The 27,535-nt window shown below is 50.3% G+C and overlaps 4 protein-coding genes and 1 long non-coding RNA gene across 15 annotated transcripts in view; 2 read left to right on the top strand and 3 right to left on the bottom strand.

The window, feature by feature from the left end:
• The window catches only part of RANBP10 (RAN binding protein 10), a 61,092-nt gene extending 59,181 nt beyond the window's left edge, over positions 1-1,911 (bottom strand). Inside the window, exons 1-2 of the mRNA XM_037041482.1 lie at positions 1,639-1,911; positions 739-850 (exon numbers count right to left, since the gene is read on the bottom strand). Of these exons, the coding sequence (XP_036897377.1) occupies positions 739-850; positions 1,639-1,873 (347 nt within the window). The 5' untranslated portion in view covers positions 1,874-1,911. The remainder of the gene's footprint in view (positions 1-738; positions 851-1,638) is intronic.
• A 317-nt stretch (positions 1,912-2,228) lies between these two features.
• Positions 2,229-14,855, top strand: TSNAXIP1 (translin associated factor X interacting protein 1). 3 transcript variants are annotated; one of them, XM_037041471.1, is made up of 16 exons: positions 2,229-2,517; positions 5,886-5,997; positions 9,020-9,135; positions 9,283-9,409; positions 10,599-10,692; positions 11,243-11,439; positions 11,836-11,971; positions 12,397-12,566; positions 12,647-12,806; positions 12,893-13,023; positions 13,183-13,308; positions 13,447-13,599; positions 13,707-13,816; positions 14,018-14,144; positions 14,241-14,347; positions 14,560-14,855. In XM_037041471.1, the coding sequence occupies exons 1-16, from the start codon at positions 2,471-2,473 to the stop codon at positions 14,798-14,800; spliced, it is 2,154 nt and encodes a 717-aa protein (XP_036897366.1). In that variant the 5' UTR covers positions 2,229-2,470; the 3' UTR covers positions 14,801-14,855. The 3 variants fall into 3 exon arrangements, with proteins under 3 accessions (XP_036897366.1, XP_036897365.1, XP_036897367.1); XM_037041470.1 differs by having other exon boundaries at positions 11,243-11,499; XM_037041472.1 differs by lacking the exon at positions 9,020-9,135 and having other exon boundaries at positions 11,243-11,499.
• Positions 12,723-13,518, bottom strand: LOC118983848 (uncharacterized). Its single transcript, XR_005065807.1, has 2 exons — positions 13,440-13,518; positions 12,723-13,225 (listed from the first exon to the last, which is right to left on the bottom strand). It is a non-coding gene; the product is annotated as an uncharacterized LOC118983848 (long non-coding RNA).
• Positions 14,856-14,938: 83 nt separating the features above from the next.
• Positions 14,939-20,786, bottom strand: CENPT (centromere protein T). 9 transcript variants are annotated; one of them, XM_037041473.1, is made up of 13 exons: positions 20,269-20,786; positions 19,054-19,144; positions 18,827-18,914; positions 18,627-18,723; positions 18,364-18,500; positions 18,199-18,247; positions 17,864-18,012; positions 17,044-17,232; positions 16,498-16,824; positions 16,164-16,254; positions 15,437-15,640; positions 15,245-15,349; positions 14,939-15,161 (listed from the first exon to the last, which is right to left on the bottom strand). In XM_037041473.1, exons 1-13 carry the CDS (start codon positions 20,379-20,381, stop codon positions 15,038-15,040), a joined length of 1,764 nt encoding a protein of 587 aa, XP_036897368.1. In that variant the 5' UTR covers positions 20,382-20,786; the 3' UTR covers positions 14,939-15,037. The 9 variants fall into 9 exon arrangements, with proteins under 9 accessions (XP_036897368.1, XP_036897370.1, XP_036897371.1 ...); XM_037041475.1 differs by having other exon boundaries at positions 15,437-15,628; XM_037041476.1 differs by having other exon boundaries at positions 15,437-15,604.
• Positions 20,787-24,941: 4,155 nt separating this feature from the next.
• THAP11 (THAP domain containing 11) lies at positions 24,942-26,813 on the top strand. The gene has a single exon (XM_037041469.1). It carries the CDS (start codon positions 25,207-25,209, stop codon positions 26,134-26,136), a length of 930 nt encoding a protein of 309 aa, XP_036897364.1. The 5' UTR covers positions 24,942-25,206; the 3' UTR covers positions 26,137-26,813.
• The last annotated feature ends 722 nt before the right edge of the window (positions 26,814-27,535 follow it).

Genomic DNA, 27,535 nt, shown 5'->3' with positions numbered 1-27,535 from the left:
CAGCACCTGCTTTGTCACAATCACTGGAAAAAAGGGAGACTGGGAGAAGGAAGAAGAATGAAAAATCTTCCCTCTGATTTCCTGTCTTCTTAGATCACCCTAAAATAGGGAGCCTCCCTAATGCTGACTTCAGTGAGGGCCTTCCTAAAGCTGGTCCAACTGGTGTTCGAGTCCCTAGAAAAACAAGTTTATATGCAGTGTAAAGTCACCTGACTCTGACCCTGTGCCTGCTGTTTACCTGGAAATGACAGGCCAGTAGCTGCCACAGCCGTGATGAATGCTGTGGACACTCTACTATCCCTTTGAAGGTTACTGGGGCCTCTTTGTGATCACATGCCATAAAAAGAGAACCTTAAAAACAGCAAGGGTGCGAAAGGAGGGAAGTCACTAACACCACACTTCAGTGGGGGGAACCCCATGCTGAACACTGAATTGTTAATGTAAACTTGTTACTTGTCTCCCTGACCTGTAAGGCATCTCATTACAATATCACTAAAGAGAAGTCCCCTCCTCTGCCCCCGCAATGCACCTACTTGCCATCAAGGGCTGATCCTTACTTAGACCAGGCCATGCCCACAGTCAGGTGACAGAGGTAGCCCACTATTCAACCCTCTGCAGCCCAGGCCCGTGTGGCTCAGCAGCTCACAATACACCCAAGTATCAGCCAGGAGACCTCGAATCCTGACCACGGGAAATAGCTTGGTGTTGGGGGAAAGAAGGTGGCAAGAAGGGGCTTACCCATCTCTTCCTTTGCTGACAATCTTCACCTCAAAGTAATAAATGCCACAAGCAGCAGGTATGGGGTGGGTGGCACGCACTGAGGCCGCATCTTTGTGATTTTTGCCATGACCTAATTGGAGAGGGCAAGGAATAAATTTCAGCACAAGGAAATGCAAATGAGGACCTCATTCTTCTCTGCTCCATGGCAACTTCACCACTCCATGGCCAGAGGAAGCCCTTACATAGTCTAAGGAATAATTAGACAACAACTGAGCAAACACATGGACCTCCCACCTTTGGCTCACCTCCTTCTGGGAATAGCAGCCTTGCCTGAGACCATAGTCGCATACAAACCAAAGGAGGGTACAGGCAATGTGGATGCAAGAGAGAGATTTCCCACTGCTGTTAACAGTCCTCTCCAGAATACAGGCGGCCCACCTGGGAGACCAGGGGAGAAAGAGGCAGCCCTGGAAGACACCCCCGCAAACTTTAGCACAGAACCCTAGGAGCAGTCTGTGAGTCTGGCAGGTGAGCAAGCCCCTAGGCCTCTGGCTACTGGCGGTGATATAACCACCCCTTTCTCCAGACACTGCTGAAACTAAGGAATGGTGAAGAAGGGCCCAGGTGGAGTTAGAGCCAACCCAAGACAAGCAGAAAGGCCCTCGGGTGAAAGGTCCAACCCAGCACTGGGTCTGGGCACCTGTTGCAGTTCTCCTGACATTAGGTGCCTCTAAGACCAGCAGACCAGGCGCTCGACCCTCGGCCTGGTCAGTCCCACCATCCTGGACACCCGCAGGGGCTAAGGCCTAACTCGGAGCACAGAGGTGGGGAAGGGGCGTGGTGGGGTAGGGGATGGACAGCACAGCCTCCCCACAGAGGCTCTGGCCTTTCCCTCCCCGCGGCAAAAGAGGCCAATACCTTTGTAGTGGACGCGGAGGTTGCCCTGGGAGAGGCCGATGTAGTTATACTTGTCCTTGGGGCTCCAGGAGCGCGGCAGCGGCGTCTCGTGCTGGTTGACCGCGGGGTACAGGCGCTGCAAGCGCCGGCTGAGCTCCTGCTCCCCTGGGGACGGCAGCCCGCCCCCAGCGGCCCCGCCGGAGGAGTCTCCAGCCTGCGGGCTCCCAGCTCCCGGGTCCGCCGTCGCTGCCGCCATCTTGGAGGGAGCTGCTATTGTGTCACTGGGAGCGGGGAGGAGCGGGACTAGATCCGCCCCGCTCAGCCAATGATCCGGAGGCCTACCGGGGCCGCAGGGAAACCGAGTCCGTGTCCGGCACCTCGCTTTGGACACAGCCACGCCTCGCCGCATTTCGAACTCTATATCCCACAATGCAGAGCTCTACAGAGGCGGATCAACTCCGGTTGGTGAGGAACTTTGGGAGATGTAGTACAAACCTGCTCGGCCATAACCCGGTTCAGCCGAAACTTTGGGACCCTGAAAACTACCATTCCCGCTAGCAACGCGGCTCGGGCCTCTAAGTTTAGCTCACTCCCCCAAGAACTCTGTTTAGCCCCTTGCTTTGGTTCTAGTAGTTAGGGTCAGATCTGCTGTAGTGATTGATTAAGAGGGTATCCCGCTCCCAGATCCGAGTCCACTTTTGCTACTTTGCCCCAGCCTCGGGCACGGAACACGAGGGTGTGACATAACCCTGACCCCGCCCGCGCCATTGGGCTGCTGGGGCCTGGTCACCATGGCGACGGACTGTACACTACTTCTGCTTCACAGGCTGCGGGTGCCGGCTGTCGGAGAGTCATGGCCTCTCCTGAGCCGCAGAGCTCCAACTTCGCGACCACGTACAGGTAGGCGCTGGCCGGGCTGAGGGCGGAGAGAAAGGCTTAAATACAGAAAAAGAAAATGGTACGTGATCCGGACCACTGCACCTTCCGCCTGTGTCCGTTGGTCTGGGACTCCAGCACCATAGGATCGGTGGTGCAGAAACAGAATCTCGGGTGAATTGTCAGCCCAGTGAGGACGTTACGGGCTAGGAAAAGAACAGGCGCACTTCATCATTAGTAACAGCTAACTTGTTTGTATTGAGCATATGTTATGTGACAAGTGCTTTATATTCCACATTTAACCCTCACAACAACTCTGTGAGGTAGTAGTATCACCATCTTACAAATGAAGAAATAGAAGCCTGGAGAGATCCTGTGTTTCATGTATGTTTGTAACTGGTGGAGCTAGGATTTGAATCCAGCCATGTGAGACTGAACCTGAGCTCTTTGATAAACTCCCTATTCACTCATTGCTTATGACAAAGATACTTGTCAAATTGCTGGTGGACTCCAAGCAGACCAGGCCCATGCCACAGCCTCAGGGTAGCTCCTGCCTGTATTCAGAGGTAGCCTCTGGGCATTGAAAATTGGCCAGGAAAGCCACAAAGTATATGGATTCAAACAAAAATTCTGGCTAAATACTTTTCTAGCTTTGGGATCTCAGAGAAGGCCCTTAAAGTTCCAGGCCTCTGCTTCTATATCTCATACATGGAGATGAAGCAGCCCACACCACAAACATCGTTGGGAACATTTAGGCAGAATATGTGATGTTCTCATCATAGCCTTCGCATGTAACAGGCATCCCATACATGTTGAATGACTGTAGTTTCCCCCCTTCTATTCATTCCCAAAGTAAAAACCTGATCTCACCTAAACTCTGATTCTTCAAGGTCTGCTGCCTTGACAGGGAAAGCCTACACAAGTCAGGAGATTAAATGCCAATTTGATGATCGGATCCAAAGCTAAGATGAATCTACAAGAACCAGACAGTAAGCTTGAGTGCTGTTACCCAGCCAGGAATGATTCTGGAAGCTGCAGCCATGTTTGAAAAGGATATGAAACAGACAGAAAAAGAGTTTCCATTTGTTTTAGGAAGGAAGCATAATGTAATCGCTGAGGCTGAATTTGGTGGCAGTACAAAACATTCCTTCCTGTCCATGTTCTTCCTTCACCGATATTTGATGATGTACATTGAGCCAGGTTCGCTGTTTGCCTTAGAGGCACAGTGGAGGGTGCCTTCCTCCGGCTCCTCCTAGAGCAGAGTCAGCATGATGAAGGATAGGCCAGAATTTAGAGCTGTCGATATGTCAGGAGGACCCTCTAAAAGGGACGTGCGAATTGTGCATTTCCCTGGGGCAGGTTTCTCTTCTCCATTGGCTTTCTCCTTTCATCCTCACATCTGTGCACAGTGGCTTGGTGGATGGAACTCAGCACTTGAGTTCACTGGATACCAGGACATAGTTACCCCCTGACAACCCCACTGTCTACCGTTATTTAAATAACTCCATTCTCTCCACCTTTAAAGTAGAAATATAGATGTCTGTTTCCTGCTCCCCCTGAGAATTGGTGTGAAATATTTAATAAAATACTGTAGGAGCTTGGGGGGAGTGGACACATAATATGATATACAAATGATAGATTATAGAATTGTACCTCTGAAACCTATATAATTTTATTAACCAATGTCATCCCAATAAATCCAATAAAAATAAAATATTAGCCCTCGCTGGTGTAGCTCAGTGGACTGAGTACGGGCCTGTGAACCAAAGGATCATGGTTTGATTCCCAGTCAGGGCACATGCCTGGGTTGCAGGCCAGTTCCCGGCAAGGGACACATGAAAGGCAGCCATACATTGATATTTCTCTCCTTCTCTCCTTCCCTTCCCCTCTAAAGATAAATAGATAAAGTTTAAAAAATAAATAAAATAAAATATTAAAGGAGCATCCTAAACTTTTTGGATAAGTATATAGTCTCTAGCAGATGTTTTTAAAATTACTGTTATTTGCAAGTGTGTTTTTGACTGTTGTCTCCTTTGACATTCAAACTAACGTGTTACATACTGAGCTTTTCCACTTGACAACTTCTCAGGATCAGGAATTGGAGAGCTCCCCCAAATCTTCCTGCTTACCTTGCTGTACGTGGCAGCTCCAACAGAAGTAAGAAAAACAGTTTGGGAAATTGATTAGTCTTGACAGGAAGGTATTGATTTAACCCAGTGAGCAGGAGTGTTGATCTGCTGTATCCTGTCTCAAAGCCATGAACATCTGGGCAGAAACCTTCCTTTTCCACACCAGCTGCTCATCCAACATGGTTTGCTCACACTTGCTCAGTTTAGAGACAACAGAGATCGGAGTTTGGGGTGACACTGCTCCCTGGAGTAGGACTGAGAAACCCTGGGTTTCCCAACTGGGTTCATATTACTGTTTCCAGCTTCCCTGAAGTTTGAATAGTCTTACTCTCACTTTAATGGACAAAGACACTGAGTTTCAGAGGTTAAACTACATGCCCAAGGTCACCAGCTAGCCAGAGGAATGAAGACAGAAGTCTATCTGGAAGCATAAATCACCCGTCCTCCACACCATGCACTGCTGGAATTACTTCTTCCTTTTCTTTCACCTAGATCTGCTATTCACATGCAGCTCTCCCTGAGGACCCCGAAATGCCTTCCTAGCTTGAGCAAGGATGGCTCTCCTAAGAAGCCTAGGGGTTAAAGACCTCTTTAGGACCCACTTTTCTCCCATCCTGCTGTCATAATTAACTGTGCAGCTCCGTACAGTTTACAGCCTACTTTTGCATATCTCTTTTACTCTTTTTTAAACTTCACAACTTTGTAAGATAGGAAAAGCAAGAGTTGTCTCCATTTCATTTTGAGGAAACTGGCCTTAGACAGGTTAAATGATTTGCCCAAGGTGGGTTCTATTGGAACCACATGTCAACCGCCAGGCCCTATCAGCCAGTAAGTGTAGGGTTGAGGTTTCTGGCTTTTAGACCTCAGACCCTGTTCTTCTTGTCCTATGTAGCACCTGCCTTTCTTATCACGCCCCAGAGTGTGCCAATCGTGTACACGAAACTCATCTCAGCCACAGGTGAACACTGAACGGAAGTACAGGTCCATAGTGTTCTCTGGGTTCATGGTGAGTGTATAATACCACAGCAGGAGTTGGTGAGACTCTGGTGACAAGAAGGGTTCTGGGAATCTGGGAAACTGGTTTGGGATCAGGGCCAGGAGCTTGCCGACAGCATCACTGGAAATCCGGAGGCAGCACTGGGAAGACCCAGAGCCTGGCTCTGAGATCAGAGGTGGTCATGTCTTGTAGATCTGGAAAGGGTGGAAGTGCTCTCCCCACTTAGGGCTTTATCATCCACCATTTTCTTCCCCTTCTCTGTGCAGAACACACCTGCGGCCTTCAAGAGTGACCATAGATGACTCCTCCCAAAGAGAAACCAACAATACTCAGGAACAGGAACAACAGACACGCAAGCTTTCTCAGAAACAGAAAGTGGTTAGTGGTGATATCCTATTGGAACCCCAAATGTCAGACCCCGGATCTTGCCTGCTTCCCTCTCTGCAATGCAAAAACACCACCCACCTGAAACATGCCCCATCAAACGGTTTCTCCCATCAGGGGAGTGTAGCTCACTGAGGCCAAGGCCACCAGGCTTTGGGGTGAGAATGTGCACGTGTGTCACACCTCATCCCAGACTCCCCAGCGAAGACTCAGCCCATCTTTGACCATGGACATCCTCCACCTGCAACTCAGCATTCTAGAGTGGACCTCATTTCTTCTTCTTCTTTTTTTAAAATTTATTTTACAGAGAGAGAGAGGTCAATTTGTTGTTCCCCTTACTTGTGCATTCGTTGATTTCTTCTTGTATGTGCCCTGACAAGATATCAAACCTACAACCTTGGCATATTGGGACTATGCTGTAACCAACTGAGCTACCTGGCCAGGGCTACGAACCTCATTTCTTCATCTGGCCTGCCATGTGCCAGGCACTGTGCTGGATGCAGGGATGGTCCCAGGGCTGTGACGTTTTGTCTTTATGACCCAAGTGCCTGATAGCATACTTGCGTGGCTGGCATATGAGCTCCATAAATGCAGTGAGGAGGTGTATGAAGGCAAGAATAATGGGATGCTCCTTCATTGCATTGTGGGCTCTGCATTAGAAGTAAAGGCTCTTTACCAGCCTTAGGAAAGTTCCTTCCTCCATTCCTCTTCTTTAAAGTTTTTATATAAAAATGAATGCTGTCTTACTAAGTAATTTAGGGCTTTTGTTGATACAAGATTTATAGCTCTTATCCAGATCTCACATATCAAATGAACACATCTGAGCAAACACAACTCCAGCTCACTGTCCAGCTTATAGTGGACAGTGAAGCACTGTGGGCTGTGTGGTGGTTTTCCTTGCGTGAGCATGTCTTGTGTGGAGGATTTGGGGGCACATGGATGTGAAGTTGGGGACCCCCAACACGTGTACCCTGACTCCAAGGAGGTGAAGTGGGGTAATATGGACTCTTTGCCGGTCACCGATTCGATTCCCAGTCTAGAGCATATGCCTGGGTTGTAGGCCAGGTACCCAGTAATGGGTGCACAAGAGCAACCACATATTGATGTTTCTCTCCCTCTCTTCTCCCTCTCTAAGAAATACATAAATAAAATCTTTTGTAAAATGTGGACTTTTTGAGGATACCAACTGCAGCCATGGCCCAGCAAGACCCAGTGATTTTGGGTGCCCACTCCCAGATCCCCCTCAGCTGCCACTTACTCAGTAGACCTGTGGCCAAGCTGTTTCACTCCTTATCTTCCCTACGGTAGCCGCTATGCTGTGCTCAACCACCAGGGGGCATTGTTCCCCCCTGCCGTCTGCACCCACCACCCACCCCCTAGGCCACCCTTCCAGTGTTCACCTCTCAGCTACCAGTTTACTGAGGCCTTCCCTAAGAATCACATCAATTTTAAGTGTCTTTAAAACAAAACAAAACAAAACAAAAACCCGTTTACTGGCTTGATTTTTAAGTTTAGCTTCTCTCATTTTTTCAGTTTGTCTATTTCTACTCTCGTTTCCTATTTTTTAAAAATTTATTATGGTTCTTTTCCTTTTCAAGCAACCAGTCTTAAACCTTTCTTTTTAACAGGAAAATAAATTTAAGCAATTAAAATAAATACCTTTGAGTGCTTCTCTGATCATGTCCCAAATATTTTGAACATGCAATTTTAACATTTCTATAACATTTTGTATTTTTATTTTAAGTAATAAAAAAAAAGCCCTGGCCAGATAGCTCAGTTGGTTAGAGCATCATCCCAATGTGCCAAAGCTGTGATTTGATCCCGAGTCAGGGTGCAGAAAAATCAACCAATGAATGCATAAGTAAGTGGAACAACAAATTGATGTTTCTCTCCCCTTCTCTCCCTTTCTCTCTCTCTCTAAAAAAAATCAGTTTTTATAAAAAGGGTCAGGAAAAATATGAATTTATTTTTAAACATCTAAGTGGTCAAATTTTTTAGAGCTGTATACATATTGTCAGTTCCTGTTCTCATTGCATTACGTCAGCAAATGCAAGGTATAGTGGACTGCCGAACCTCATGGGTGTGAAGTGCACAGTTCCACTGATGTGCAGGTTTTTTCTCAATAAATAAGTAAATAAATATTCTCTAAAAATTTTTTAGAAATTTGCACCTATTTGAAAAAACTCAGATAAATCTTTGACTTCCTTCCTTCCTTCCTTCCTTCCTCATCCAATGACATACTTCTTTAGATAAAGAGGAAGGGAGAGAGAAAAGATGCAGAGAAACATCAATTGTGAGAAAGAAACATTGATTGGTTGTCCCCACTGAGGACTGAACCTGCAACCCAGGCACATGCCTCCACAGGGAATTGAACCCATGACCTTTCGGTTTCCAGGACAACACCCAACCAACTCAACCATACTGGCCAGGGAAAACCTTTGATTTTCTTAACATTTTTCCCTCTACCTTACTTTATTGTAAGAATAGAGTATAGCCCTGGCTGGTGTAGCTCAGTGGATTGAGCATGGGCCTGCAAACCAAAGGATAGCAGTTCGATTCCCAGTCAGGGCACATGCCTGGGTTGCAGGCCAGTTCCCAGAAGGGAATGCATGAGAGGCAACCATACATTGATATTTCTCTCCTTCTCTCCTTCCCTTCCCCTCTAAAAGGTAAATAAATAAAATCTTTAAAAAAAAAAGAAGAAGAATACAGTATAGCCCTGGCAGGTGTGACTCAGTGGATTGAGCACTGGCCTGCAAACTGAAAGAGGGAACATGCCTGGGTTGCAAGCCAGGTACCCAGTAGGGGCAACTAAGAGGCAACCAATTGATGTTTTTCTCCCTTTCTTTCTTTCTCCCTCCCTTACCCTCTCTCTAAAAATAAATCAATAAAATCTTTAAAAAAGACAGAGAGAGGTTCTGGGGTAAATAATCACAAGTGGAGGAAGGAGGATGGAGAGGAAAAGCAGGAAGGGGAGGAGTGTTACCATGGTAATCCCACCTGTACCTTCCTGCAGTCTTTTTGTCAGTCATCCATTGTTGGCCACCTGTCCCCATGGCCCACATACAGCAGTGGCCAGACCATTCTGCATAATCGAAAGCCCTGTTCAGATAACTACCGGAAGAGAGCAGGGTAAGCCAGGGTCAGCTGGATGGTGGGTGGGCTGGTACAGACCCCACATTGGGCCCAGAATGAGTGGAGGGGTGTGTGCTGCCCAAGACTAAGGATGTTAGGGCCTTCTGGGGTGCCCATCACAACTCAGCCCACCACCCCCTGCAGTAGCTGGCGGCTGCAGTCCCTGGGCATTACCAAACCGAGGTATCTGGAGCAGCTAGAGAACTACCTACGCAAGGAGCTCCTCCTGCTGGACCTGAGCACGGATTCTGCCCAGGAGCTGAAGCTGCAGGTCAGAGCCACAGAATTACTGTAGGGAGGGAAGGGAGCGGATGGGAGGAAACTACTCACTAGGACTGAGCACTTCAGACTTTCAGAAGAGAGCAGCTTATCCCAGCTCTTTCGGGTTCTCCTTCCTGATAAGAGAAACATATTCTATGACAAAGCCTTTCCTGCTCACAGGAAAGGCTGCCAGCATGGAACCAAAACTCTCCTGAGGCTTGAGTTTCCTTACCTGAGTCAGGTGGACTGGGGGCTGTTTCCCTTCAGCTGTGATCCCTAGTGCCCAGGTTGGGTCATGGATATCAGTGAATGGAGCCTGAATCCTGGCGCTGGGCAGGCAGGGGTCCTTCAGTGTCTATATCCCAGTGACAACAGCCCCCATCTCTAGGAACTTAGTCCAGGTGCATAAAAAGAGAAATCTAGATGCCCATCTAGATCCTGGTACATATTAGGGAGGTAATCACCAAATCCCTACTAAAATGGGAATGATGGGCAATCCCTCAGTTCTGACTTAGTCACTGACAAGGGCATTTGCTGAGCACCATCTGAGTGCCAGGTCCTGGACAGGGCCTTATATAAGAGCTCACAGGCTGAAATCACCTCCCCAACCAGGAAGAGGAGCTCAGGTAAAGCATATGGTTATGCAGTGGTGGGGCTGGGATTCAAATTCAGGGCTGATTTAGGAGCCTGTGCTCATACTTGGAGGTCAGAGTGCAAAGCTAGATCCTTCAGTCTCCTGCTCTCCCAGGGATATAAGATTGTGGGGTGGGGTGCTTGTGGGAGGCCAACTGAGACATAGAGTATGGAGGCTGGCTGCCTGGAGAGCCAGAGATAGGGCTCAGGTAGAGAGCAGGGAAGTCCTGACCCAGGTCATCTGCCAGGTCTCAGAGACAGCACCAGGAAAGGACTCTGGACAGCAGCTGAGAGAAAGAGCTGCCCCTTAGGTCCCTGGCTCTGCGAGAGACCTGGGGGCTGCCTAGGGCATTTATTTGAATGTAGGTCGCCTGGCAGCTTCATGCTACAATACTTCTAAGCCAAGTAAAGAAATACTCAGGGGGAAATGTTGGGTGGTGGGGGTAGAATACAGACAACTATAATTAAACAAAAATAAAATAATTTGTTTTAAAAAAGAAAAACTCAGATCCCACTGAGGGTGGCATGTATAGGTCAGGAGGTGACAGTTTCCCATTTCTTGCCAGCCTTACAGAGAGATCTTTGATTTCTTCATAGAGGACTTCAAAACATACAAGCCTCTGCTATCCTCCATCAAGAATGCATATGAGGTGATGCTGGGTAAGACTGCAGCCTAGCTGCCTGGACCCAGATTGGAAGAGGCAGAGAGGGTCCTACTCTGACCTTCTGGGGCTCTGCAGCAGCACGGGGACAGCTACTAACTGAGCCTTGAAGTCACTAAGCCCTGCTTAGCCTTTTTGCTTCCACTGTCCTGAGATAGGGCACTTGACCACCTCCTATCCTTGGGGAACATGGTGAGGCAGTATCTGTGGGAACTGGAGCATCTTTTCTATTGAATTGAACCCTGAACAGAGGGGGTGCCTCTGTGAAGGAGGCTCCCCCCAACCAGGCTCAGGAGGTGCCAGGCATGGTGCATACAAGACTAAAGGCTGTAGACAGAAAAGGCGTAGATGAGACCTCAGTCCTCATCTGGACTATGCCCTTGGTTTAAAAGCAAATGTGGGAGGGCCTTAAGCAGGGCCAATGCTTTGAACGAGGGAGTAGACTCCTGGGGTTTGTAAGGGATGTAGCCACTGACTGTGACCTTAGGAAGTGTCTCCTGGTCATTCTCCATGGCCCCAAAGGGTCTCTCCCACCTTTCCCTGCTTAGCTCACCAGAGGGAGAAGATTCGGGCTCTGGAACCCCTGAAGGCCAAGCTTGTCACTATGAATGAGGAATGCAATGAAAGGATCCTGGCCATGAGGGCTGAGGAGAGATCTGAAATCTCCCTGCTGAAGAAAGAGAAGATGAATTTACTAAAACTCATTGACAAAAAGAATGAGGAGAAGATCTCGTTGCAGAGCGAGGTGAAATGCAACAGTGTGGTGACCAACTCCCCGAATCCCTGCCATCCCCTGGGTGCCGAGGTAACCCCCTAACTCCCTCCACTCTTCTGCCTGGAATGACACACTGAGCCACCACCTCCCCAGAGGCCCTGCTACCCCCACACTCTGTCTAGACTCAGCACTGGCTCAGCGTAGCCCCAAATGCCAGCAGAGTCCTGCTCCTTCGCTGCCAGACTTTCTCCACAGGACACACGGGCACTTTGCTGACTATCAGGAATGGCCAGTCTCCCTCTTCCTCTAGCTTTCTTGTTCCCAGGCCTTGACAGAGCCACCCCGCACACATCCCATCTCCTGTGGTGACTAGCTGCAAACAGGGGTCCACAGGCAGCCCTGACCATGCAGCTACCTTCCCAACAGGTGACCAAACTGAGGAAGAACTTGGCTGAGGAGTACCTGCGCTACCTCAGCGAGCGAGATGCCCGCAAGATCCTCATTGCAGACCTGAATGAGCTGCGGTACCAGCGGGAAGACATGTCCCTGGCCCAGTCCCCAGGTAAGACAGAGGTGGGTTTCTCTCCCTTGAGGAGGTGCTGCCCCCACTACTCCCTCTGATTTATTCAACTCTCCTAATATCTGCTCATTTTGTGACCATTCATGATGAAAAATGTTCCAACTGCCACCTGGATCTGTGGCTTTTCTGAGCTGGACTGAGAATCATAGACTCATTGTTTAAGTAGGAAAGAATTTCTGGCAGCTGAGGCAGAAATTGTCCCTAAAGGCAGGACTGACCTGGTACCCCTTGTCCTGGGCTTCTCTAAGTCCTCAACCATAGGCTGGTAGCACTGTGGGGAAAGACCCAGGGGTTCCCAAGCAAGGAGAGCAGAAGGGCCTGGGATATACCCTGAGGGACACTCTAACCCTGCCCTGGGCTATAGGCCCCAGAGCCGGGGTGATTCGAGCTGGCATGCCCCCTGGTAGGGGTCTGGGGAGAGGACCCCATGAAGTTAACGCTGGCTCTGAAGATGGCCCGGCAAGACTTGGCACGCACACAGATGGAGCTCAACACCATGAAGGCCAATTTTGGAGATGTGGTGCCCAGGAGGGACTTTGAAATGCAGGAGAAGACCAACAAGGATCTTCAAGAGCAGGTGCTGGGGGGCAGGCAGGCCAGACAGGGTCAGGCAGGGTCATGCAGGTGGGTAGCAAGAACCAGTCACCTTGCCCTCAGCTGGACAGCCTGAGAGATGACTATGAAGAGGTCCGCAAGGAGCACGAGATACTGCTGCAGTTGCACATGAGCACAGTAAAGGAGCGGGACCAGTTTTATTCTGAGCTGCAGGAGATCCAGCGCACCTCCACACCACGGCCTGATTGGACCAAGTGTGAAAGTAATGATGGGCATTGAAGGTAATTGGGGTCCCAAGGGTTGCTCAAGTGTGTGGTCCAGACTCCAGTTTCCTCCCCCCACTTGCAGGTGTGGTGGCTGGGGGCCCAGATCGCTGGCACATGCTGGCCGAGGGCAAGAACAGTGACCAGCTTGTGGATGTGCTCCTGGAAGAGATTGGCGAGATGCTGCTCCGGGAGAAAGACTTCTTCCCTGGTCTAGTAAGGGAGTCTCTGGGCTCAAGAGGCTTGTGGCCAAAGTCAGAATGGCCAGGCCTTGTTGCCAAGACTTGAGGTTTGGGGAGAACCCTCTGGGGCTCTGTCCTGCTTATGGTGGGGCCACAGGTGAGCTCAGTGAGGAGCTGACATCTTCCCTTCCAGGGCTATGCAGAATCCATCCCCCATTTTCTTCGATTTGACGGCACTGTGGAGAACAAGAAGCCAACAAAGAAGGATGTGATAACCCTGCTGAAGGATGCCTGGAAGGAACGTCTTGCTGAGGAGCAGGTCAGACCTCACAGCCATTCTGGCCAAGTGTAGCCTCCACAGTTTTCCAAGGGGGTTCCCTCCAGGTGCTCGAGAGCAAGGTGGAGGGCCACCCCCCTGTAGGATGACTAATTGAAGCAGTTTATCCCTACCTTGCAGAAAGAGAAGTTCTCAGATTTCTTCTTCAGTTTCTTGGAGCGTCGCTTCGGGCCTGCTGATGCCATGGCATGGGCTTACACCATTTTTGAAAATATTAAGCTTTTCCACTCCAGTGAGATCATGAGTCAGTTCTATGCAATCTTGACGGAAAAAGTGAGCTTGGGTCTGGCTCCCCACCCTTTTCCCCAGCACAGGATCAGCTCTGTCTCTACAGCTCCAAGGAACAAGTCAGTCATTGCTCCCCCCTGCCACCCCCACAGATGAGTGAAAGTGTTTATGTCAAGCACAAGGAGACAGTATCACAGCTGCTGAAGGAGATGACAAATGTTGACAGTCAAAATGAGGGACAACTAACTATGGAGCAGTTCAGGTGAGAGGGTGGAAAGGCCCCCTCCAACTCCTGCCCATCATGTCCTCTGGCCATGCTCCCAGATGTGCAGGGGAATGGGGAACCTGGTGGCAAGGGCCACAGCCTTAATGCTGGCTACCGTTTTGTGTGCTCGTGGAGCTGGAGAAAGGGTGCAGGCAGATGTGTGGTTGGCCTCAGCCAGGCCCTTGTATCTCCCTACAGCACTGTCCTCAGGAATGCCTTCTCCTCTAAGAAGGAAGAGAAAATTCAGGAGCTGATGGAGGCAGCGGGCTGGCATCCCAACAGCAGCAATGCAGACTTGCTCGACTACCACTCCTTGTTTACGGAGGTGGGTGGGTGGGGGCCTGGGAATTTGCCTAGTCCTGTCCTAGCCTCTGCTAGGCCCTAGCACAGGTGCCATCACCTGTTTTACGGTTCCTCCCAGGATGAGGAGGACCAGAGTATGCCCTTTGTGCGAATGCTGTGGGAACAGTACATGGATGAAAAGGATGAGTACTTACAGGAGCTAAAGCAGGAACTGGGCCTGGAACTGTGAGTGACCCTGGGGCCCTTAGGCCCATTAGCTATAGGCGAGTCCCACAGGCTGGGCCATGGGGTGGCATCTGAAGCCCCTGGTCTCCCTGTGTACTGAGCTTGCCGTTGGGCACTATATATTGCTCAAGCCTGGCAGAAAGCATCTTGGAGTCTGGGGTGCAGGGTTGGGGCAGTATCAAGGCCTGTCTCTCTCTTTTCTTATGGGATAGCCATGAAAAAGTGACCTTACCCAAGGTACGTGAGGCCCTGATGACCATTGACCCCAGCCTGGACAAGCAGACCCTGAACAGCTATTTGAGCCAGGCCTTCCAGCTCCCTCTGACAGAACTGCCGGAGGAGAGTGAGGAAAAGGAAGAGGACACTGTGATAAAACTCCAGACTGTTCTGGAACGGCTTCAGAAGACTGACATCAGGCGCAGAGGACCTCGGGAGCAAGAGCCTACAAGCTAGGGCCACTGTGGGCAGTTAACCCCTAACATTCAGTATAAAATTGTTTGTCTGAACCCGTGCTGTTCTCCAGGTTATGCTGGGGAGTCATAGGGAGGGGGCTGGTCTCTGCCTCCAGGATATGTATCAAAACACGGCATATTATGTTTGTGACACTTTATTGATGGTGGGGTGTGGAGAGGAGACCTGGAAGAGTATATGGGACCCATTGGGGACAGGACAGGTGTCAAGGCCTGTCCATTACTGAGCAGGGAACACAGTGTTGCCACTGAATGCGCAAGGGATGAGGAGCTGCCGGTACTGCAGGGGCAGGTGCCGCTCCACGAGCACATGCAGGGAGACTTGGTCGGTGACCAGGCCCTGCCTGCAGCAGAAGAGGACAGAGACAGAGTTAACACCAGCATCAGCATTCCCACAACCAGAACCTCCCTGTGTCCACCCACTTACCGTCGCATCAGCAGCTCCAGGTCCTCTGGCCTCACAGTCTTGCGGCCAGCATGAGCAGCAAATACCTCCAGGTCATCACAAAGATGTTGAAAATACTTGTCCAGGCTGCCAAGAAGGTTGAGGTGGAAGAGAGTGAACAGACTATTCACAATCTGAGGAGCTCCTCTCCCCACCCCAGGGTCCAGGACTCACCACTTCTCTACCATCTCAAGAGCCGCCTTCTCCATGGGCATTTTAGCATAGAAGCTGAAGAGCTTAGCATAGTGGCTCAGTCCGGTCTTATAAGGATCTTGACGGAGTCTGGGGCCAGCAGTTCGGGCCCTGGGAGGACATCTGGCTGATAGAGGCTCTGAAGGCAAGCTGGGAGCAGGAATGGAATGCTGCCTGAAAAGGCCCCTAATCAAAGATAATTCTTGCTGGCTCCTGCCAAGACTGGGGCCCTTGTGTTCCTTGGCCAACCTGGACCAATAGCTCCAACCATCTGCTGGGAGGGATGGGGACAGAGGCCACATAGATGCCTTGTCTTTCCTTGGGGACCTGATCCTCCAGTCTAGACCCAATGAATGTCCCAGTCTAGCCTCATCATACAAACTGGTATTTGCTCAGGCCCATGACCCTTAAGCCTCGGCATGGACATCCCTCCCCCTAGCCCATTGTTGCCTGTCTGATTCTGCTAAGCCTCCTCTAGGAAACCATCTCTGACCTAGCCATTTCCCCGGACCCAGGCTCCTCTAAGCCCCTGGAAGCAGGTATAGGATGATGTGCTCTTGGTGAGCCCCATCCAGCCCACCTAAGGTGCTTTGCTGGATAACCGTCTGCATACCTGTAGGAAGAGGGATAACCAGGTGGTGCCCAATGCCAACCTCAGTGCCTGCCCTCTCCCAAGAGGCCCATGTGGAACAGGGTCATAGGATCTTACACTGCAGTGCTAATCAGTTGGGCTGGCTCAAGAAACTCAAGTTGCCTGGCCTGCTGAAACTCCAGGGTGATGGAGGTCAATTCTGGACTTCCTGTAGAGAAAGGACAGGGGTATAGGGGCTCAGGCCTAACCATTTCACACAACCCTGAAGGCCCACAGCCTCCTTATCCTGTTCATCGAGGGCCCCATGTAGCTCTAGCCAGCCAAGCAAGGGGCACCTCAGAATTCCCCAACACTACCTGTGTTCGAAAAACAACCCAGGTAAGGCCCTCCTCCAAGGCCAGGGACTGTCACTTACCCACTCACCCCCTGATCCCTGCACTGGGCCCTTTACCTGTCCTACCAGCGGTGTCCTTATCCCCTGACGATCCTTCCAGCTCCTTGGCCTCAGTAGCCCCCCAGAATCCCTCTGCTTCTGTTCCTTCTGTGTGTGTCTCTGGCTCTTCTGCTCTGGCAGATCTCTGTGCTCCTGCTGCCTCCTCCACATCGCTCACGCTCAAGCTTTCTTCCATCACTTCCTCTGCCTCCTCACCGACTCCATCCTGTAAGGGCTGTAGTCCATCTTCTCTAGAGCTACTACTGCTGGTGTTTGGGAAGCCCACAGCAAGGGCATCGACCTCCTTTGCCTTCCCTACCAGAAGCTGGTCTGGTCTGCCAGGACCTAAATCAAGGGGAGAGAATATAGGCTGCAGAAGCGGTAGGCAGCCCCGGGGTACTGGTTTAGTCTCATGGCCACATACTGACTCTACACTTGGATGGAGGAGAGACCAATGGCCGTGGGACTCTGAGGGGATTCATGGGTCCTGAAGAGGGGAAACTACCAGTACCAACTCTTGCCCAAGCTTTGCTTAGCCCCAGGCCACCTGCCTCCCATACTCACTGCTGTTCTGCAGCCCAGGCCCACTGCTCCGTGTCCTGCGACTGACAGTCCTCTCAGCAGAGAATGAGGGGCAGGGGAGGGAGTGGCGCACAGTGGGGGAACGGCCAGTCAAAGGCTGGGAAAAGGGCTGGGTGTCCTCCAACACGGTGTCTGTTGGTAGGGTAGCAACAGGAGCTCTGAGGCTGTCACCTGCAGATCAAGAGCCAGATGGCACTCAGTGTACTTCCGGCCCACCTGCTGCTACCTGGTCATTGGGGCCTGGCCATACATGGGCCCCATAAGTCTGCACCAAATAGCCTTCAGAGAGAGAAGACTACGTAGCACTCTTATCTTTCTAATACAGCTCTCCTTGTTTACCTTCCTGCTAAGCTGGCATTTCCAGGCTTCACTGCTTACTCCACCCAAACTGTTCACCCATGCCTCCACTATCGACTTTTCCCTCTTTCTGAAACCCTCCTCTTGCCCTGTGACTTGTCTTCTGTTATCAGGTTCCCAGGTCAGTTTGACTGGCCAGCTGATCCTGATACTTGGCCCCTTTCAACCTCCCAAGAAGCTCCAGCCACCTCTTTCCTACCCACAGCCTATAGCTCCTCAAGGATATGGGGTCCTGGAAGACCCTGAGGGACTAAGGACTAGGAACTACTAAGACAATGGCACCTTATGGAAAGAAAGCAAGAACTCCTTATAGACCTACTTGCCAGGTTTGTTCACTGTCCTTGACCCAATGAAGAGGGGAGCAACCCTGGACACAGCAACCCCTTCTGCTGCTGTCGGGGGAGAGCTTTCCCCATAGGCTAGAAAAGGGAAATCTCAACCTTACCCGGAAGAGTCAAGGCCACAGAGGTATCTCGCAGATCTTGCAAAAATGCACCCACATCTACAGCTCGGCGTGTAGGAGGTCTGCGGGCCAAACCAGGTCTCTGCACTGATTGTGGCAGGGGAGGTGTGGCAAAGGCCAGGTTGAGGGAGCTGGTGGAGAGAAGAGGCATAAAGGAAAGTCAGCCACCTAAGGCCTAGCCCCCACCCAATTTCTCTATCTGCCCTTGTGCTCTCATCTTTTAGAACACAGCTACCATGCTGTGATGCTAACATTGGGAGGGAGCAGTGTGGCCAGAATCCATTCTAGTCCCCAGGCCCCAGAACAGGCAACAGCACCTGGTGAGGGAGGAGGCACCAGCATTCCCATGAGGTTCTGTAAGAGGACCTAAAAAGAAGAAACTGTAAATTACCCAGGCTCATGATAGTCCTCTCTCAGGCCTCCTAAGCCTCTACAGAGGATAGGCGAGAGAGGATGGCCATAGGTGTTGTGCAGGGCCTCACCTGGAGAGAGGGGAAGTCCCTGGTCCACTCCTTGCTGAAACACTGACAACCTCAGCCTCTGCTTCCTCTTGCCAACAGCCAGAAGACTTGGAGCCAGGGTTGTGGGGGCGTTGAGCTCAGGAAGTTGTAGCTCAAGGCTATAAGGATGGAGCTAATCTCAGACAGACCAGAAAGCCCAAATACAGCTTTTGGGACTGCCAAGAGGCTTCCTGATCAGAGCTGCCTAGCAGCCCAACCCCAAAGGGAGAGGATTCACTGTGTACCTGCCCTGACTGCTTTCCCGGCTGGAGGACTGGACCACCTGTGGTGCTGGCACTGGTTTCACCACTGACTCTGGCACAACCATGGAAGATTCCGGTGCTGTAGAAATAAGAAGAGGGTGGGGCTGGCAGGGCACCCTACCCTGAATTAGGGATACCAGGGCTGATGCCTAACTCTGATCAGTGGACCTGTGCTCACTTACCAGTTATTAGAATATTCTCAAGCAGAGTCCGGGGTGTCTGTTCCTTCAGATGTCCACTGGTTTGAACGTGGGCCAATCTGCCAATAGACTTTGGGCAAAAGCACCAAACAAACAGTCTATTCCTTTGCCTTGGAATTCCCTCAAGGTGGGCTCCAGAACAGAATTAGACCTCCGGGTCCCCTGAAGGCAGCCAGAGTCCTATAGTGGTCAGTGAGTTGGGCACTTACCCTGGCTCCACGGGAATGCCGCCTGGCAGTAGTCTTTGTTTGGCTCCTCAGCCTCATAGAGAAAGGTGTTTCAAGCAGGGGTCTCTGGGCACTGTATAAAGACCAGCAGCTCTGAGAATTGTGTAGGAAGCAGGGAACTAGAGGATGCAGAGATGGGTCTTCATCAGGGAACTTAGCCTGAAGACTTTTTCCCTCCATGTGAGGGACCCAGAAACCACTGTCCTTTCCATAGCCTGTTCCCAGCTTTATGTTACTAGGTTGCGGATGAAAAGGAGCCCAAGGGGTATGGGAATAGAGAGAATATGATGACCTGATCACAAAGAGGGGTTGAGGAAGGCTTTACAGAGGTGACTTTGACAGACATAGGGGTTAGTCACACTGACAAGAGAAGTAATTGGAAAAGTATCTATTCTAAACATTAAAATAACCCCAGAAATACATTTATATATTTTTAAACCTTTTAAGTACTTGTCAGGGTCTGACAGCAACCTCCACATGGATCACTCTAGCCCTAGTCTCTCCAGTCCAGTCTCTCTGATTCCAGAACCACGCAAATATTCCCAGAGCAGCTCCCACCTCATCAACATAGGTCTAAATCCTCTGCTGTAATGATTGGCTTTCCATTGCCTATAAAGGACCTGCACTGCCCCCGTCTGGCAGATGCCGACTACCACACCCTCTTCACCATGAGCTCACCGCAGCTGCCACTCACTGACACTCCCACCAAGTCAGGCTAAATTCGTATTCCCTACAAAGAACCCTTCCTTCCTGCCTCCCGACTTCTGCCCAGGCTGTGTTCTCCATATCCCTCTTCCCGTCTCCCAGCTGGGAACTACAAGGACAGGAGGACTGAATGTGCTGGGAGGCAGTTCAGAGCAGATGCCTCGACACACTCCGGGCTGGTTTGGGATAAATTGGCCTAGAGAACAGGGCAGAAGGCAGGATTCTGAGCACTTCCAAAGGCGGATACCTAAAACGCGGGCATTGTTGAACCCCAGTGCCGAGACGTGGCGGCCTGGAGTTCTGGGGGTGGCGGCACGAGCAAATGATCCGACCCCATATATGGGCGTGGAACCAGTTCTCCAAGTCTTGGGCTCTGCAACTCTCTTGAGACTCAGATTCTTTGTCCAAACTGGGTCAGAGCTGGATCATACCGAGACCCCACCCGTCAGTTCCTCCGATCACTCAAGGGCTTCAGGCAGTACCCTCACATACCTTGCTCGAGTACTTTGGCGTCCCCGCGGGGTGTGCGGGTCGTCCGTATCCAGCAGGCGCCGCAGCAGCGTACGCGTCGTAGTCTCGCTGTCAGGGATGTAGCTCTCTGCCATCGCTTCAGAGCTTCACTTCCCAACTGCTAGGGTGGCGGCGACGACCGACTTCCCGCCGTCGCATTTAAGCCTACTCTCGCGAGGCTTCCGCACAGCTCCATGGGAACTGCAGTTTTAGCTCTACCTCCCAATGGCCCAGGGCGTGTACAAAGGTGACTGCAAACGCTGAATCTGGAGGTGGTTTTACCAGGGAGTGAGCCTGGGCAAATGTGTGCAAACAGTCGAAGGTTGATTTCCTTTTCGGTAAATTGAGGATGATACCACCCAATAACGGGCTTGTAATGAGTCAATGAGATAATGTTTAACTCAGGATTTGAGCCATATACATATTAAGCCAGGCCGTCAATAAATGGTGGTCGCTTTTTAAAATAAAACCTATAGCCCTGGCTGGTGTAGCTCGGTGGATTGAGGACGGGCCTGGCCTGTGAAGCAAAGGGTTGCTGGTTGGATTCCCAGTTCAGGGCACATACCTGGGTTGCAGGCCAGGTCCCCAGTAGGAGGACACATTGATGTTTCTTTCCCACTCTTTCTCCTTCCCTTCTCCTCTCTCTAAAAATAAATAAATAAAATTTAAAAATAAAACCTATTATTTTATTTTTTATGAACTTCTTTTGAAGGTTTTATTTATTTACTTTTAGAGAGAGGAAGGGAGAGAGAAACATCAATGTGAGAGAGAGAAACATTGATGGGTCACCTCTCATAGGCACCCAGCCAGAACCGATCTGAAACGTAGGCATATGCCAGGAATCAAAGCGGGGACCTTTCGGTATGCAGGACGATTCCCAACCACCTGAGCCACAAAGGTCAGGGCTTACTTTATTTTTTATTGTTGGCACTATTACAGATGTGCCCAATTCCTCCCCCCCATCTTTGTCCCCCTCTACCCACCTCTCTATCCCCCTCAATGGTCACTATTAATACCTCTCATTCCCCTCTGGCTCTCTGAAGGTGAAAAAACCCTCCTGGGGGGAGGGAAAAATAATCTTATCCTACAGGTAATTTGGCCACATTTGCATTTGTATAGACCACTCTGTAGGCTCGTTATCGAGAGACCAGTTTGCAAGGCTTGGAGGCTAGTGGGCTGTGTGTGATTCATCAGAATAAGTGCAATTTTGAGATGAATTCCCGTCTCAAAAGTTGTGTTAATGCTGGAGACTGTATTGTCATATTTTTCACCAACTGATGCCCCTTCCCACCTTAAGTGTTCATGGGATCTGATGTAAAATTTGAGTTCTGAGCCTCCCAACATGTTCTCCTTTTTGCTCTAAAATCAGATGTAATCGAGTTACTTGAATATTCATGGGCATATTTGTGCTTGAGTTAAAAAATAAAGCAAAGAAAAAAATTAGATTCTAGCCCTGACTGAGTAGCTCAGTTGGTTAGAGCATCCCAATACTCCAAGGTTTGAGGTTCCACCCCCAGTCAGGACACATACATCAACCAATGAATACATAAATAAGTGGAACTACAAATCGATGTTTCTCTTTTTCTTCCATCCTCCCGCTGTCTATGAGAAATTAAATCAACAAAAAATTAGATTTTTGCTTCTCAAAGTAAGAGAATTGCAGAGAAAAAGCACATCAATATTTCATTTTTTTAAAGATTGTATTTAGTCCTGGCTAGTGTGGCTCAGCGGACTGAGTGTGGGCTGCGAACCAAGGAGTTGCTGGTTCGATTCCTAGTCAGGGCACATGCCTGGGTTGCAGGTCAGGTCCCCCCATAGGGGGCCACTTGGGAGGCGGCCACACACTGATGTTTCTCTCCCTCTCTTTCTCCTTCCCTTCCCCTCTCTTTAAAAATGAATAAATACAATCTTTTTTTTTAAAGATTGTATTTATTTTTAGAGAAAGGGAAAGGGGAAGGGAAGGAGAAGGAGACAGAGATACATCAATGTGTGGTCGCCTCTTGCACACCTGCAACTGGAGACCTGGTCCACAACCCAGGCATGAGCCCTGACTGGGAATGGATGCCCCCAGCACTCAATCCACTGAGCCACTCAATATATGTCATTGAGATCTGACCTCTGTGTTATCTCACTGAACTTGCTAGCCCTTTGCAGGCACCATTTGCATGGTCACCATGGAAATAATTTACTTATTTTTTTCTATTTACTTATTTATTGTAAAGTCTTGAACTAGATAATATGAAGAAAAAATCTTTCAAACAATTTGAGACACGAATTGAACTTACTTTTTGCACGGCATTATTCCATGCATTTACATAATTGATTAAACTTTATATTTACTACTTGTTAAAAAAAAACCCACTGGGCTCATTAAATGAGGCAAGGAGGAGTAAGAGATTGGCAAGGGCCAGACCATGTAAGGTCTCACGGGCTCTGGGAAGAACTTTGGACATTATTATAAACGCAATAGGCCGCTGGCAAGATTTAAGCAAAGATTACGTAATAATATTTTCTTTGGCAGCCACATAGACAAGAATGTGGGAGAGGCAAGACTGGAAGTAGGGAGACCTGTGACAGGTTTTTGCCTTTTTCAGAGGTGACAAGATAAAGGGTAGGTAGGGCAATGGGGTGGAGAGAAAGCCATGCATTTCTATGTTTTGAGTGCAGAAGATTAAGTGTAGATAAGAGGTGGTTTTATGTTCTAGAAAGTAGAGTTTAGAGTTTCAGTGTTGTGTGTATAAAGAAATTATAATAATTTGTCCTCTCACCAGTATTTTTTGAGCAAGGTAGGCCTTGAGACAGGTAGTAGTAGAACCATATCAGTAACTGTATGACACTGAAAATATGTAACATGCAATAAGCTTTTGCTGAATTCCATCTCTCCTACACACATTTTATAAACATTTCACCATCACAAAGTGTATATTCATATTTTTATCATTGGACAAATGAATGCACATCTTTCACTTGGGCTACACATACCAGAGCATGTAGTTCTGAATTTAAAGGAATTCAAGCTGGGGACATCAGCTTCATAGGCCAGGAGTGATGGGACATTCTCCAGTAATGGGTCTGTGAAACCCACTTCATGCCCATTGTCCTGTATTTTTCTACATTCCAGGTATGGATTCTTTTTTTTTTAATTTTATTTTTTTAATTTAATTCTTGTTCAAGTACAGCTCTCTGTCTTATATTCCCAGCCCTGCCCGCCCCCCGCCGCCCGGTGCTCCCCACCTCCCTCCCATTTCCACCCCCCACCCGTAGTTATTGTCCATGTGTCCTTTATACTTGTTCATGTGAGTCCTTCCCCTTTTCCCAGGTATGGATTCTTTTCATAATAAAGAACAAGAAACTAAAAAATTAAAAAGTTAGCTTGGAATGTTGTTTTCTTTTACGAGCTTTCAAATGCCCAATCTATTTTGTTTTATATCAAATAATTACAAGTAATATATACTAAGCTTCAATTTCATATCCGTGGTCTGTAATCAGGAGAGAAAAAGAAAAAAAACAAGGAGGAAAAGTCAGGAGAAAGGTGAAGAGCAAGAAGTAGGACAAAGGGGAAACTCCGCAAAAGAGGATTAGCTTGCAGGTAATTTCCCCAAGACGACTGCCTGGCCTCCTCCCCGGTTTTTCCATGGCTTCTCTTGCCCTTTAGAACATTTTCCCCATAGAAGTCGAGGGAGGATGGAAGTTTCTTGTTAAACTCCTGTCCATCCTCTTGTTTAACACTTTTTAACAGCTCTCAGTCGCCTGCAGATTAAAATCCCATTTTTTAACATGACCCAGTTTGCTACCTTTCGGCGGCTTCTCCTAGCCCATTTTAAGCACTTTAAGAGCAGAGCCTAGCTTTTTCTTGCTTTTATGAGCTGGTTTCTGGCGCAAGAACGAGCTACCCCTTCCCACCCTAATTTTTCCTCGTTTTTTTCTTCCTGGGCCTCCACTTCCCATTTTCTCCTCTGTCTAGTTCATTCCTACGGAGCATTCACTTCTGTGATTAAACATTCAATCGCGTGCATTCATATCTATTATCCAAAAGTCGGGACCTCATCCCCCTAGGTAGTCGGGCATAATGGGTCTGGTTCCTGAAAGGTTCCAAACTCCTGGCACTGTGCCCGGCACACAGTAGGCGCCTGCTAGTCACGATGTTTCGGTCAGTAAGGACGTTAAGTCAACGCAAGCAGTGACTGAGCATGGACAAAGTCCCCAATGAAGTGAAAAAGGATCATAATGTCGTTAGGGGTACTGAGGCCCAGGTCGCCAGACCCTCCTCCCACAGGAATGCAGCACCACCGCCCAAATCCTAGTCAGGAATAGCCCAAACTCTCCCTCAGGCGGCGCTCCAGGCCATAGCCGCCGAGTTCAGCGCAGGGCATTACGGGACCTGTAGTTTCCCGGGGGCGTCTCCCAAGGCGCTTGCGCACCAGGAGAACGCGCGCCGCCCAACCCCCCACCAGGATTTCTGGTCTTTTTAAAGAGCGGTCCAGAGGACAGAGTTCCAACCGAATACGACTCTTTAATCCACCCAGATGAACCAGGTCAGGCAAAGAATCTGCTCTGCGTGGGCTGTTGCGGTTCCCTAGAAAGCGGCCGGAATAAGCATACCCCCACTCCGGAAGTGAGCGGCCTCTGGCGTGGTGCATTGTGGGGGGCGTAGTCCTCCTTCCCAGGCGGTCCTTCACGGCGTCCCCGGGGCCGACTCCCGAGCGCAGGCGGGCGGCCTGACTGGCTGCGCGGCGCGGGCCGGCGGGAAGCTTATTCTGGGCACGGGGCGCCAGGTCAGGTGTCTGCGCCGGGCGAAACTAGTGAGAAGCCGCTAAGGCCTCGCGCGACGCCTCCCGTCGAGGGGCGTACGGACGGCGGTGGACGACCGGGCCGTCGAAGGGCTCAGGAGGCGGGTGGGCCGGGCCGCGCGGCGCAGACATGCCTGGCTTTACGTGCTGCGTGCCGGGCTGCTACAACAACTCGCATCGGGACAAGGCGCTGCACTTCTACACGTTTCCCAAGGACGCTGAGTTGCGGCGCCTCTGGCTGAAGAATGTGTCTCGCGCTGGCGTCAGTGGATGCTTCTCCACCTTCCAGCCCACCACGGGTCACCGTCTCTGCAGCGTACACTTCCAGGGCGGCCGCAAGACCTACGCGGTGCGCGTCCCTACCATCTTTCCGCTGCGCGGCGTTAATGAGCGTAAGGTAGCACGCAGACCCGCTGGGGCCGCAGCCGCCCGCCGCAGACAGCGGCAGCAACGACAACAGCAGCAGCAGCAGCAGCAGCAGCCGCCGCAGCAGCCGCCGCCGCCGCCGCCTCAGCCTCCGTCAGCCTCCACTGCCCAGACCGCTCAGCTGCAGCCGAACCTGGTGTCTGCCTCTGCGGCTGTGCTCCTCACGCTTCAGGCCGCTGTAGACAGCAGCCAGGCTCCTGGATCCGTGCCGCCGGCGCCCACTACTCCCACTGGAGAAGATGTGAAGCCCATCGATCTGACGGTGCAAGTGGAGTTCGCGGCCGCCGAGGGTGCAGCCGCCGCAGCCGCCGCGTCGGAGCTAGAGGCCGCCACCGCAGGGCTGGAGGCCGCCGAGTGCCCTATGGGCCCCCAATTGGTGGTAGTCGGGGAAGAGGGCTTCCCTGATAGTGGTTCCGACCACTCGTACTCGTTGTCGTCAGGCACCACGGAGGAGGAGCTCCTGCGGAAGCTGAACGAGCAGCGGGACATCCTGGCACTGATGGAGGTGAAAATGAAGGAGATGAAGGGCAGCATCCGCCACCTGCGTATCACCGAGGCCAAGCTGCGGGAAGAGCTCCGCGAGAAAGATCGACTGCTGGCCATGGCTGTCATCCGTAAGAAGCACGGAATGTGAGCAGGTTCTCCTGTGGCCAGGGGGACTCGCCAGCCCCTGCCAATCTAGGAGGCCTGCAGGCCGCTGTCGCAAACTACCCTGTTCTCCTGGGACACTGGTTGACTGTACTGAGGCTTAGGGCAGCTGGACTGTTGCTGGTTATCTGGCACCCTCATTTCCTCCTGATGTCTGGAACCTCGGACTCTGCACTGGTGACACCAGCAGTTTATGACTTTGTCTACCCCCTCACCTCATCCCCAGTGTGTGTTGCAGGTTCTGGTTAAGCAGAGGCTTAGGAACCGCTGAACTTGAAACTTATCCTCCAGGGCTGCAGGTGGGATGCTCGAGGACTGTGGGTTTGGGAAGACAACACCTTGAGGTTGGCCAGCAATCACTGTGGACATTATTCTGTGTGTAGTGATAAGGGAGCCAAGTGACATCAGTTCTCCTTTTCATGCTTTTCTTCCCCAGGTGCAGCCTGTGATTCTGATAGGGACTGGCAGATCTGTGCCTCTGCCTCCTAGGACCTCCCTCCCCAGGGATCTAGGTGACATGCTGATGGAAATCCAGCTTGCCAGGGACTTAGGTTTATCTTGTTATGTTTGCTACTGGTTACAAATTCTATTTTCTGTACTATTAGTTAGACTAGTTTTCTGTGTTTGTTTGGCAAATGAATTAAACAGAAAGTAAGGTTTTTATTTGGGTTTCGCCATTTTATTTTCATGAGGACTCAGCTAAGTGGTTCTGAAACATGGGGAAATAGGCCTCAAGACCTTAGGTCACCAGGACCAGGCTCACCCTAGGAGCAGATACGGTCTCTCCATAAAGTAGTTCTAAGCACATGGACCCTGGCCTCTTAAGGTCCTCACAGATTAACTGGTTCCGCTCTTGCCAGTTTGGAAACCAAATTCTAGTTTGTCCATGGGTTAGCAGCCTGTGCCCTTTCAACAGGGAGAAGGAGCAGGTGAGAACTAAACTGAATTATGACAGCCTACTTCTCTCCTCATGAGTTTTCCGCTCACCATTATAGCTCTGAGTCCAGAACAGTGCTTGACTCACTTGGGTGTGCAATTACTCAAATCAGTGAAGACCGCAGTTGGAACTAGCCATGGCTCCTGCAGGCACAAGGACTCTTGTATAAATACCTTTGGCCTGGTACTCTTCAGTATGAAGGAGCTAGATCCATAGGCTTGTAGGATTGGGGATTTGTGACCCTTTGACCTATTTTCTAGGTTGCTTAAGATTTTTTAAAAGATTTTATTAACTTTAGACAGAGAAGGAGAGAAGCATCAATGTGTGGTTGCTTCTTGCATGCCCCACACTGGGGACCTGACCTGGACCACAACACAGGAATGTGCCCTGACTGGGAATCTAACCGGTGACCATTTGGTTTGCAGGCTGGCACTCAGTCCATTGAGCC

This window comes from Sturnira hondurensis, unplaced genomic scaffold, assembly GCF_014824575.4.
Source record: "Sturnira hondurensis isolate 20B ecotype Veracruz unplaced genomic scaffold, ASM1482457v3 Scaffold0003090, whole genome shotgun sequence".
In the NCBI taxonomy this organism is placed as follows: domain Eukaryota; kingdom Metazoa; phylum Chordata; class Mammalia; order Chiroptera; family Phyllostomidae; genus Sturnira; species Sturnira hondurensis.
Note: the sequence above shows the minus strand (reverse complement) of the source record. Positions and strands in the feature narration are given on the sequence as shown.

Excerpts from the sequence above, each read along its gene's own strand:
- TSNAXIP1 (XM_037041470.1), top strand. The coding sequence starts at position 2,471 with ATGGCCTCTCCTGAGCCGCAGAGCTCCAACTTCGCGACCACGTACAG. Across the intron at positions 10,693-11,242 it reads TGCATATGAGGTGATGCTGG|CTCACCAGAGGGAGAAGATT; the intron begins GTAAGACTGCAG and ends TTCCCTGCTTAG. Across the intron at positions 11,500-11,835 it reads GCCATCCCCTGGGTGCCGAG|GTGACCAAACTGAGGAAGAA; the intron begins GTAACCCCCTAA and ends CCTTCCCAACAG.
- CENPT (XM_037041473.1), bottom strand. The coding sequence starts at position 20,381 with ATGGCAGAGAGCTACATCCCTGACAGCGAGACTACGACGCGTACGCTG. Across the intron at positions 19,145-20,268 it reads CGCCAAAGTACTCGAGCAAG|TGCCCAGAGACCCCTGCTTG; the intron begins GTATGTGAGGGT and ends GTCTTTATACAG. Across the intron at positions 18,501-18,626 it reads CGGGAAAGCAGTCAGGGCAG|CCTTGAGCTACAACTTCCTG; the intron begins GTACACAGTGAA and ends CCATCCTTATAG.
- THAP11 (XM_037041469.1), top strand. The coding sequence starts at position 25,207 with ATGCCTGGCTTTACGTGCTGCGTGCCGGGCTGCTACAACAACTCGCAT.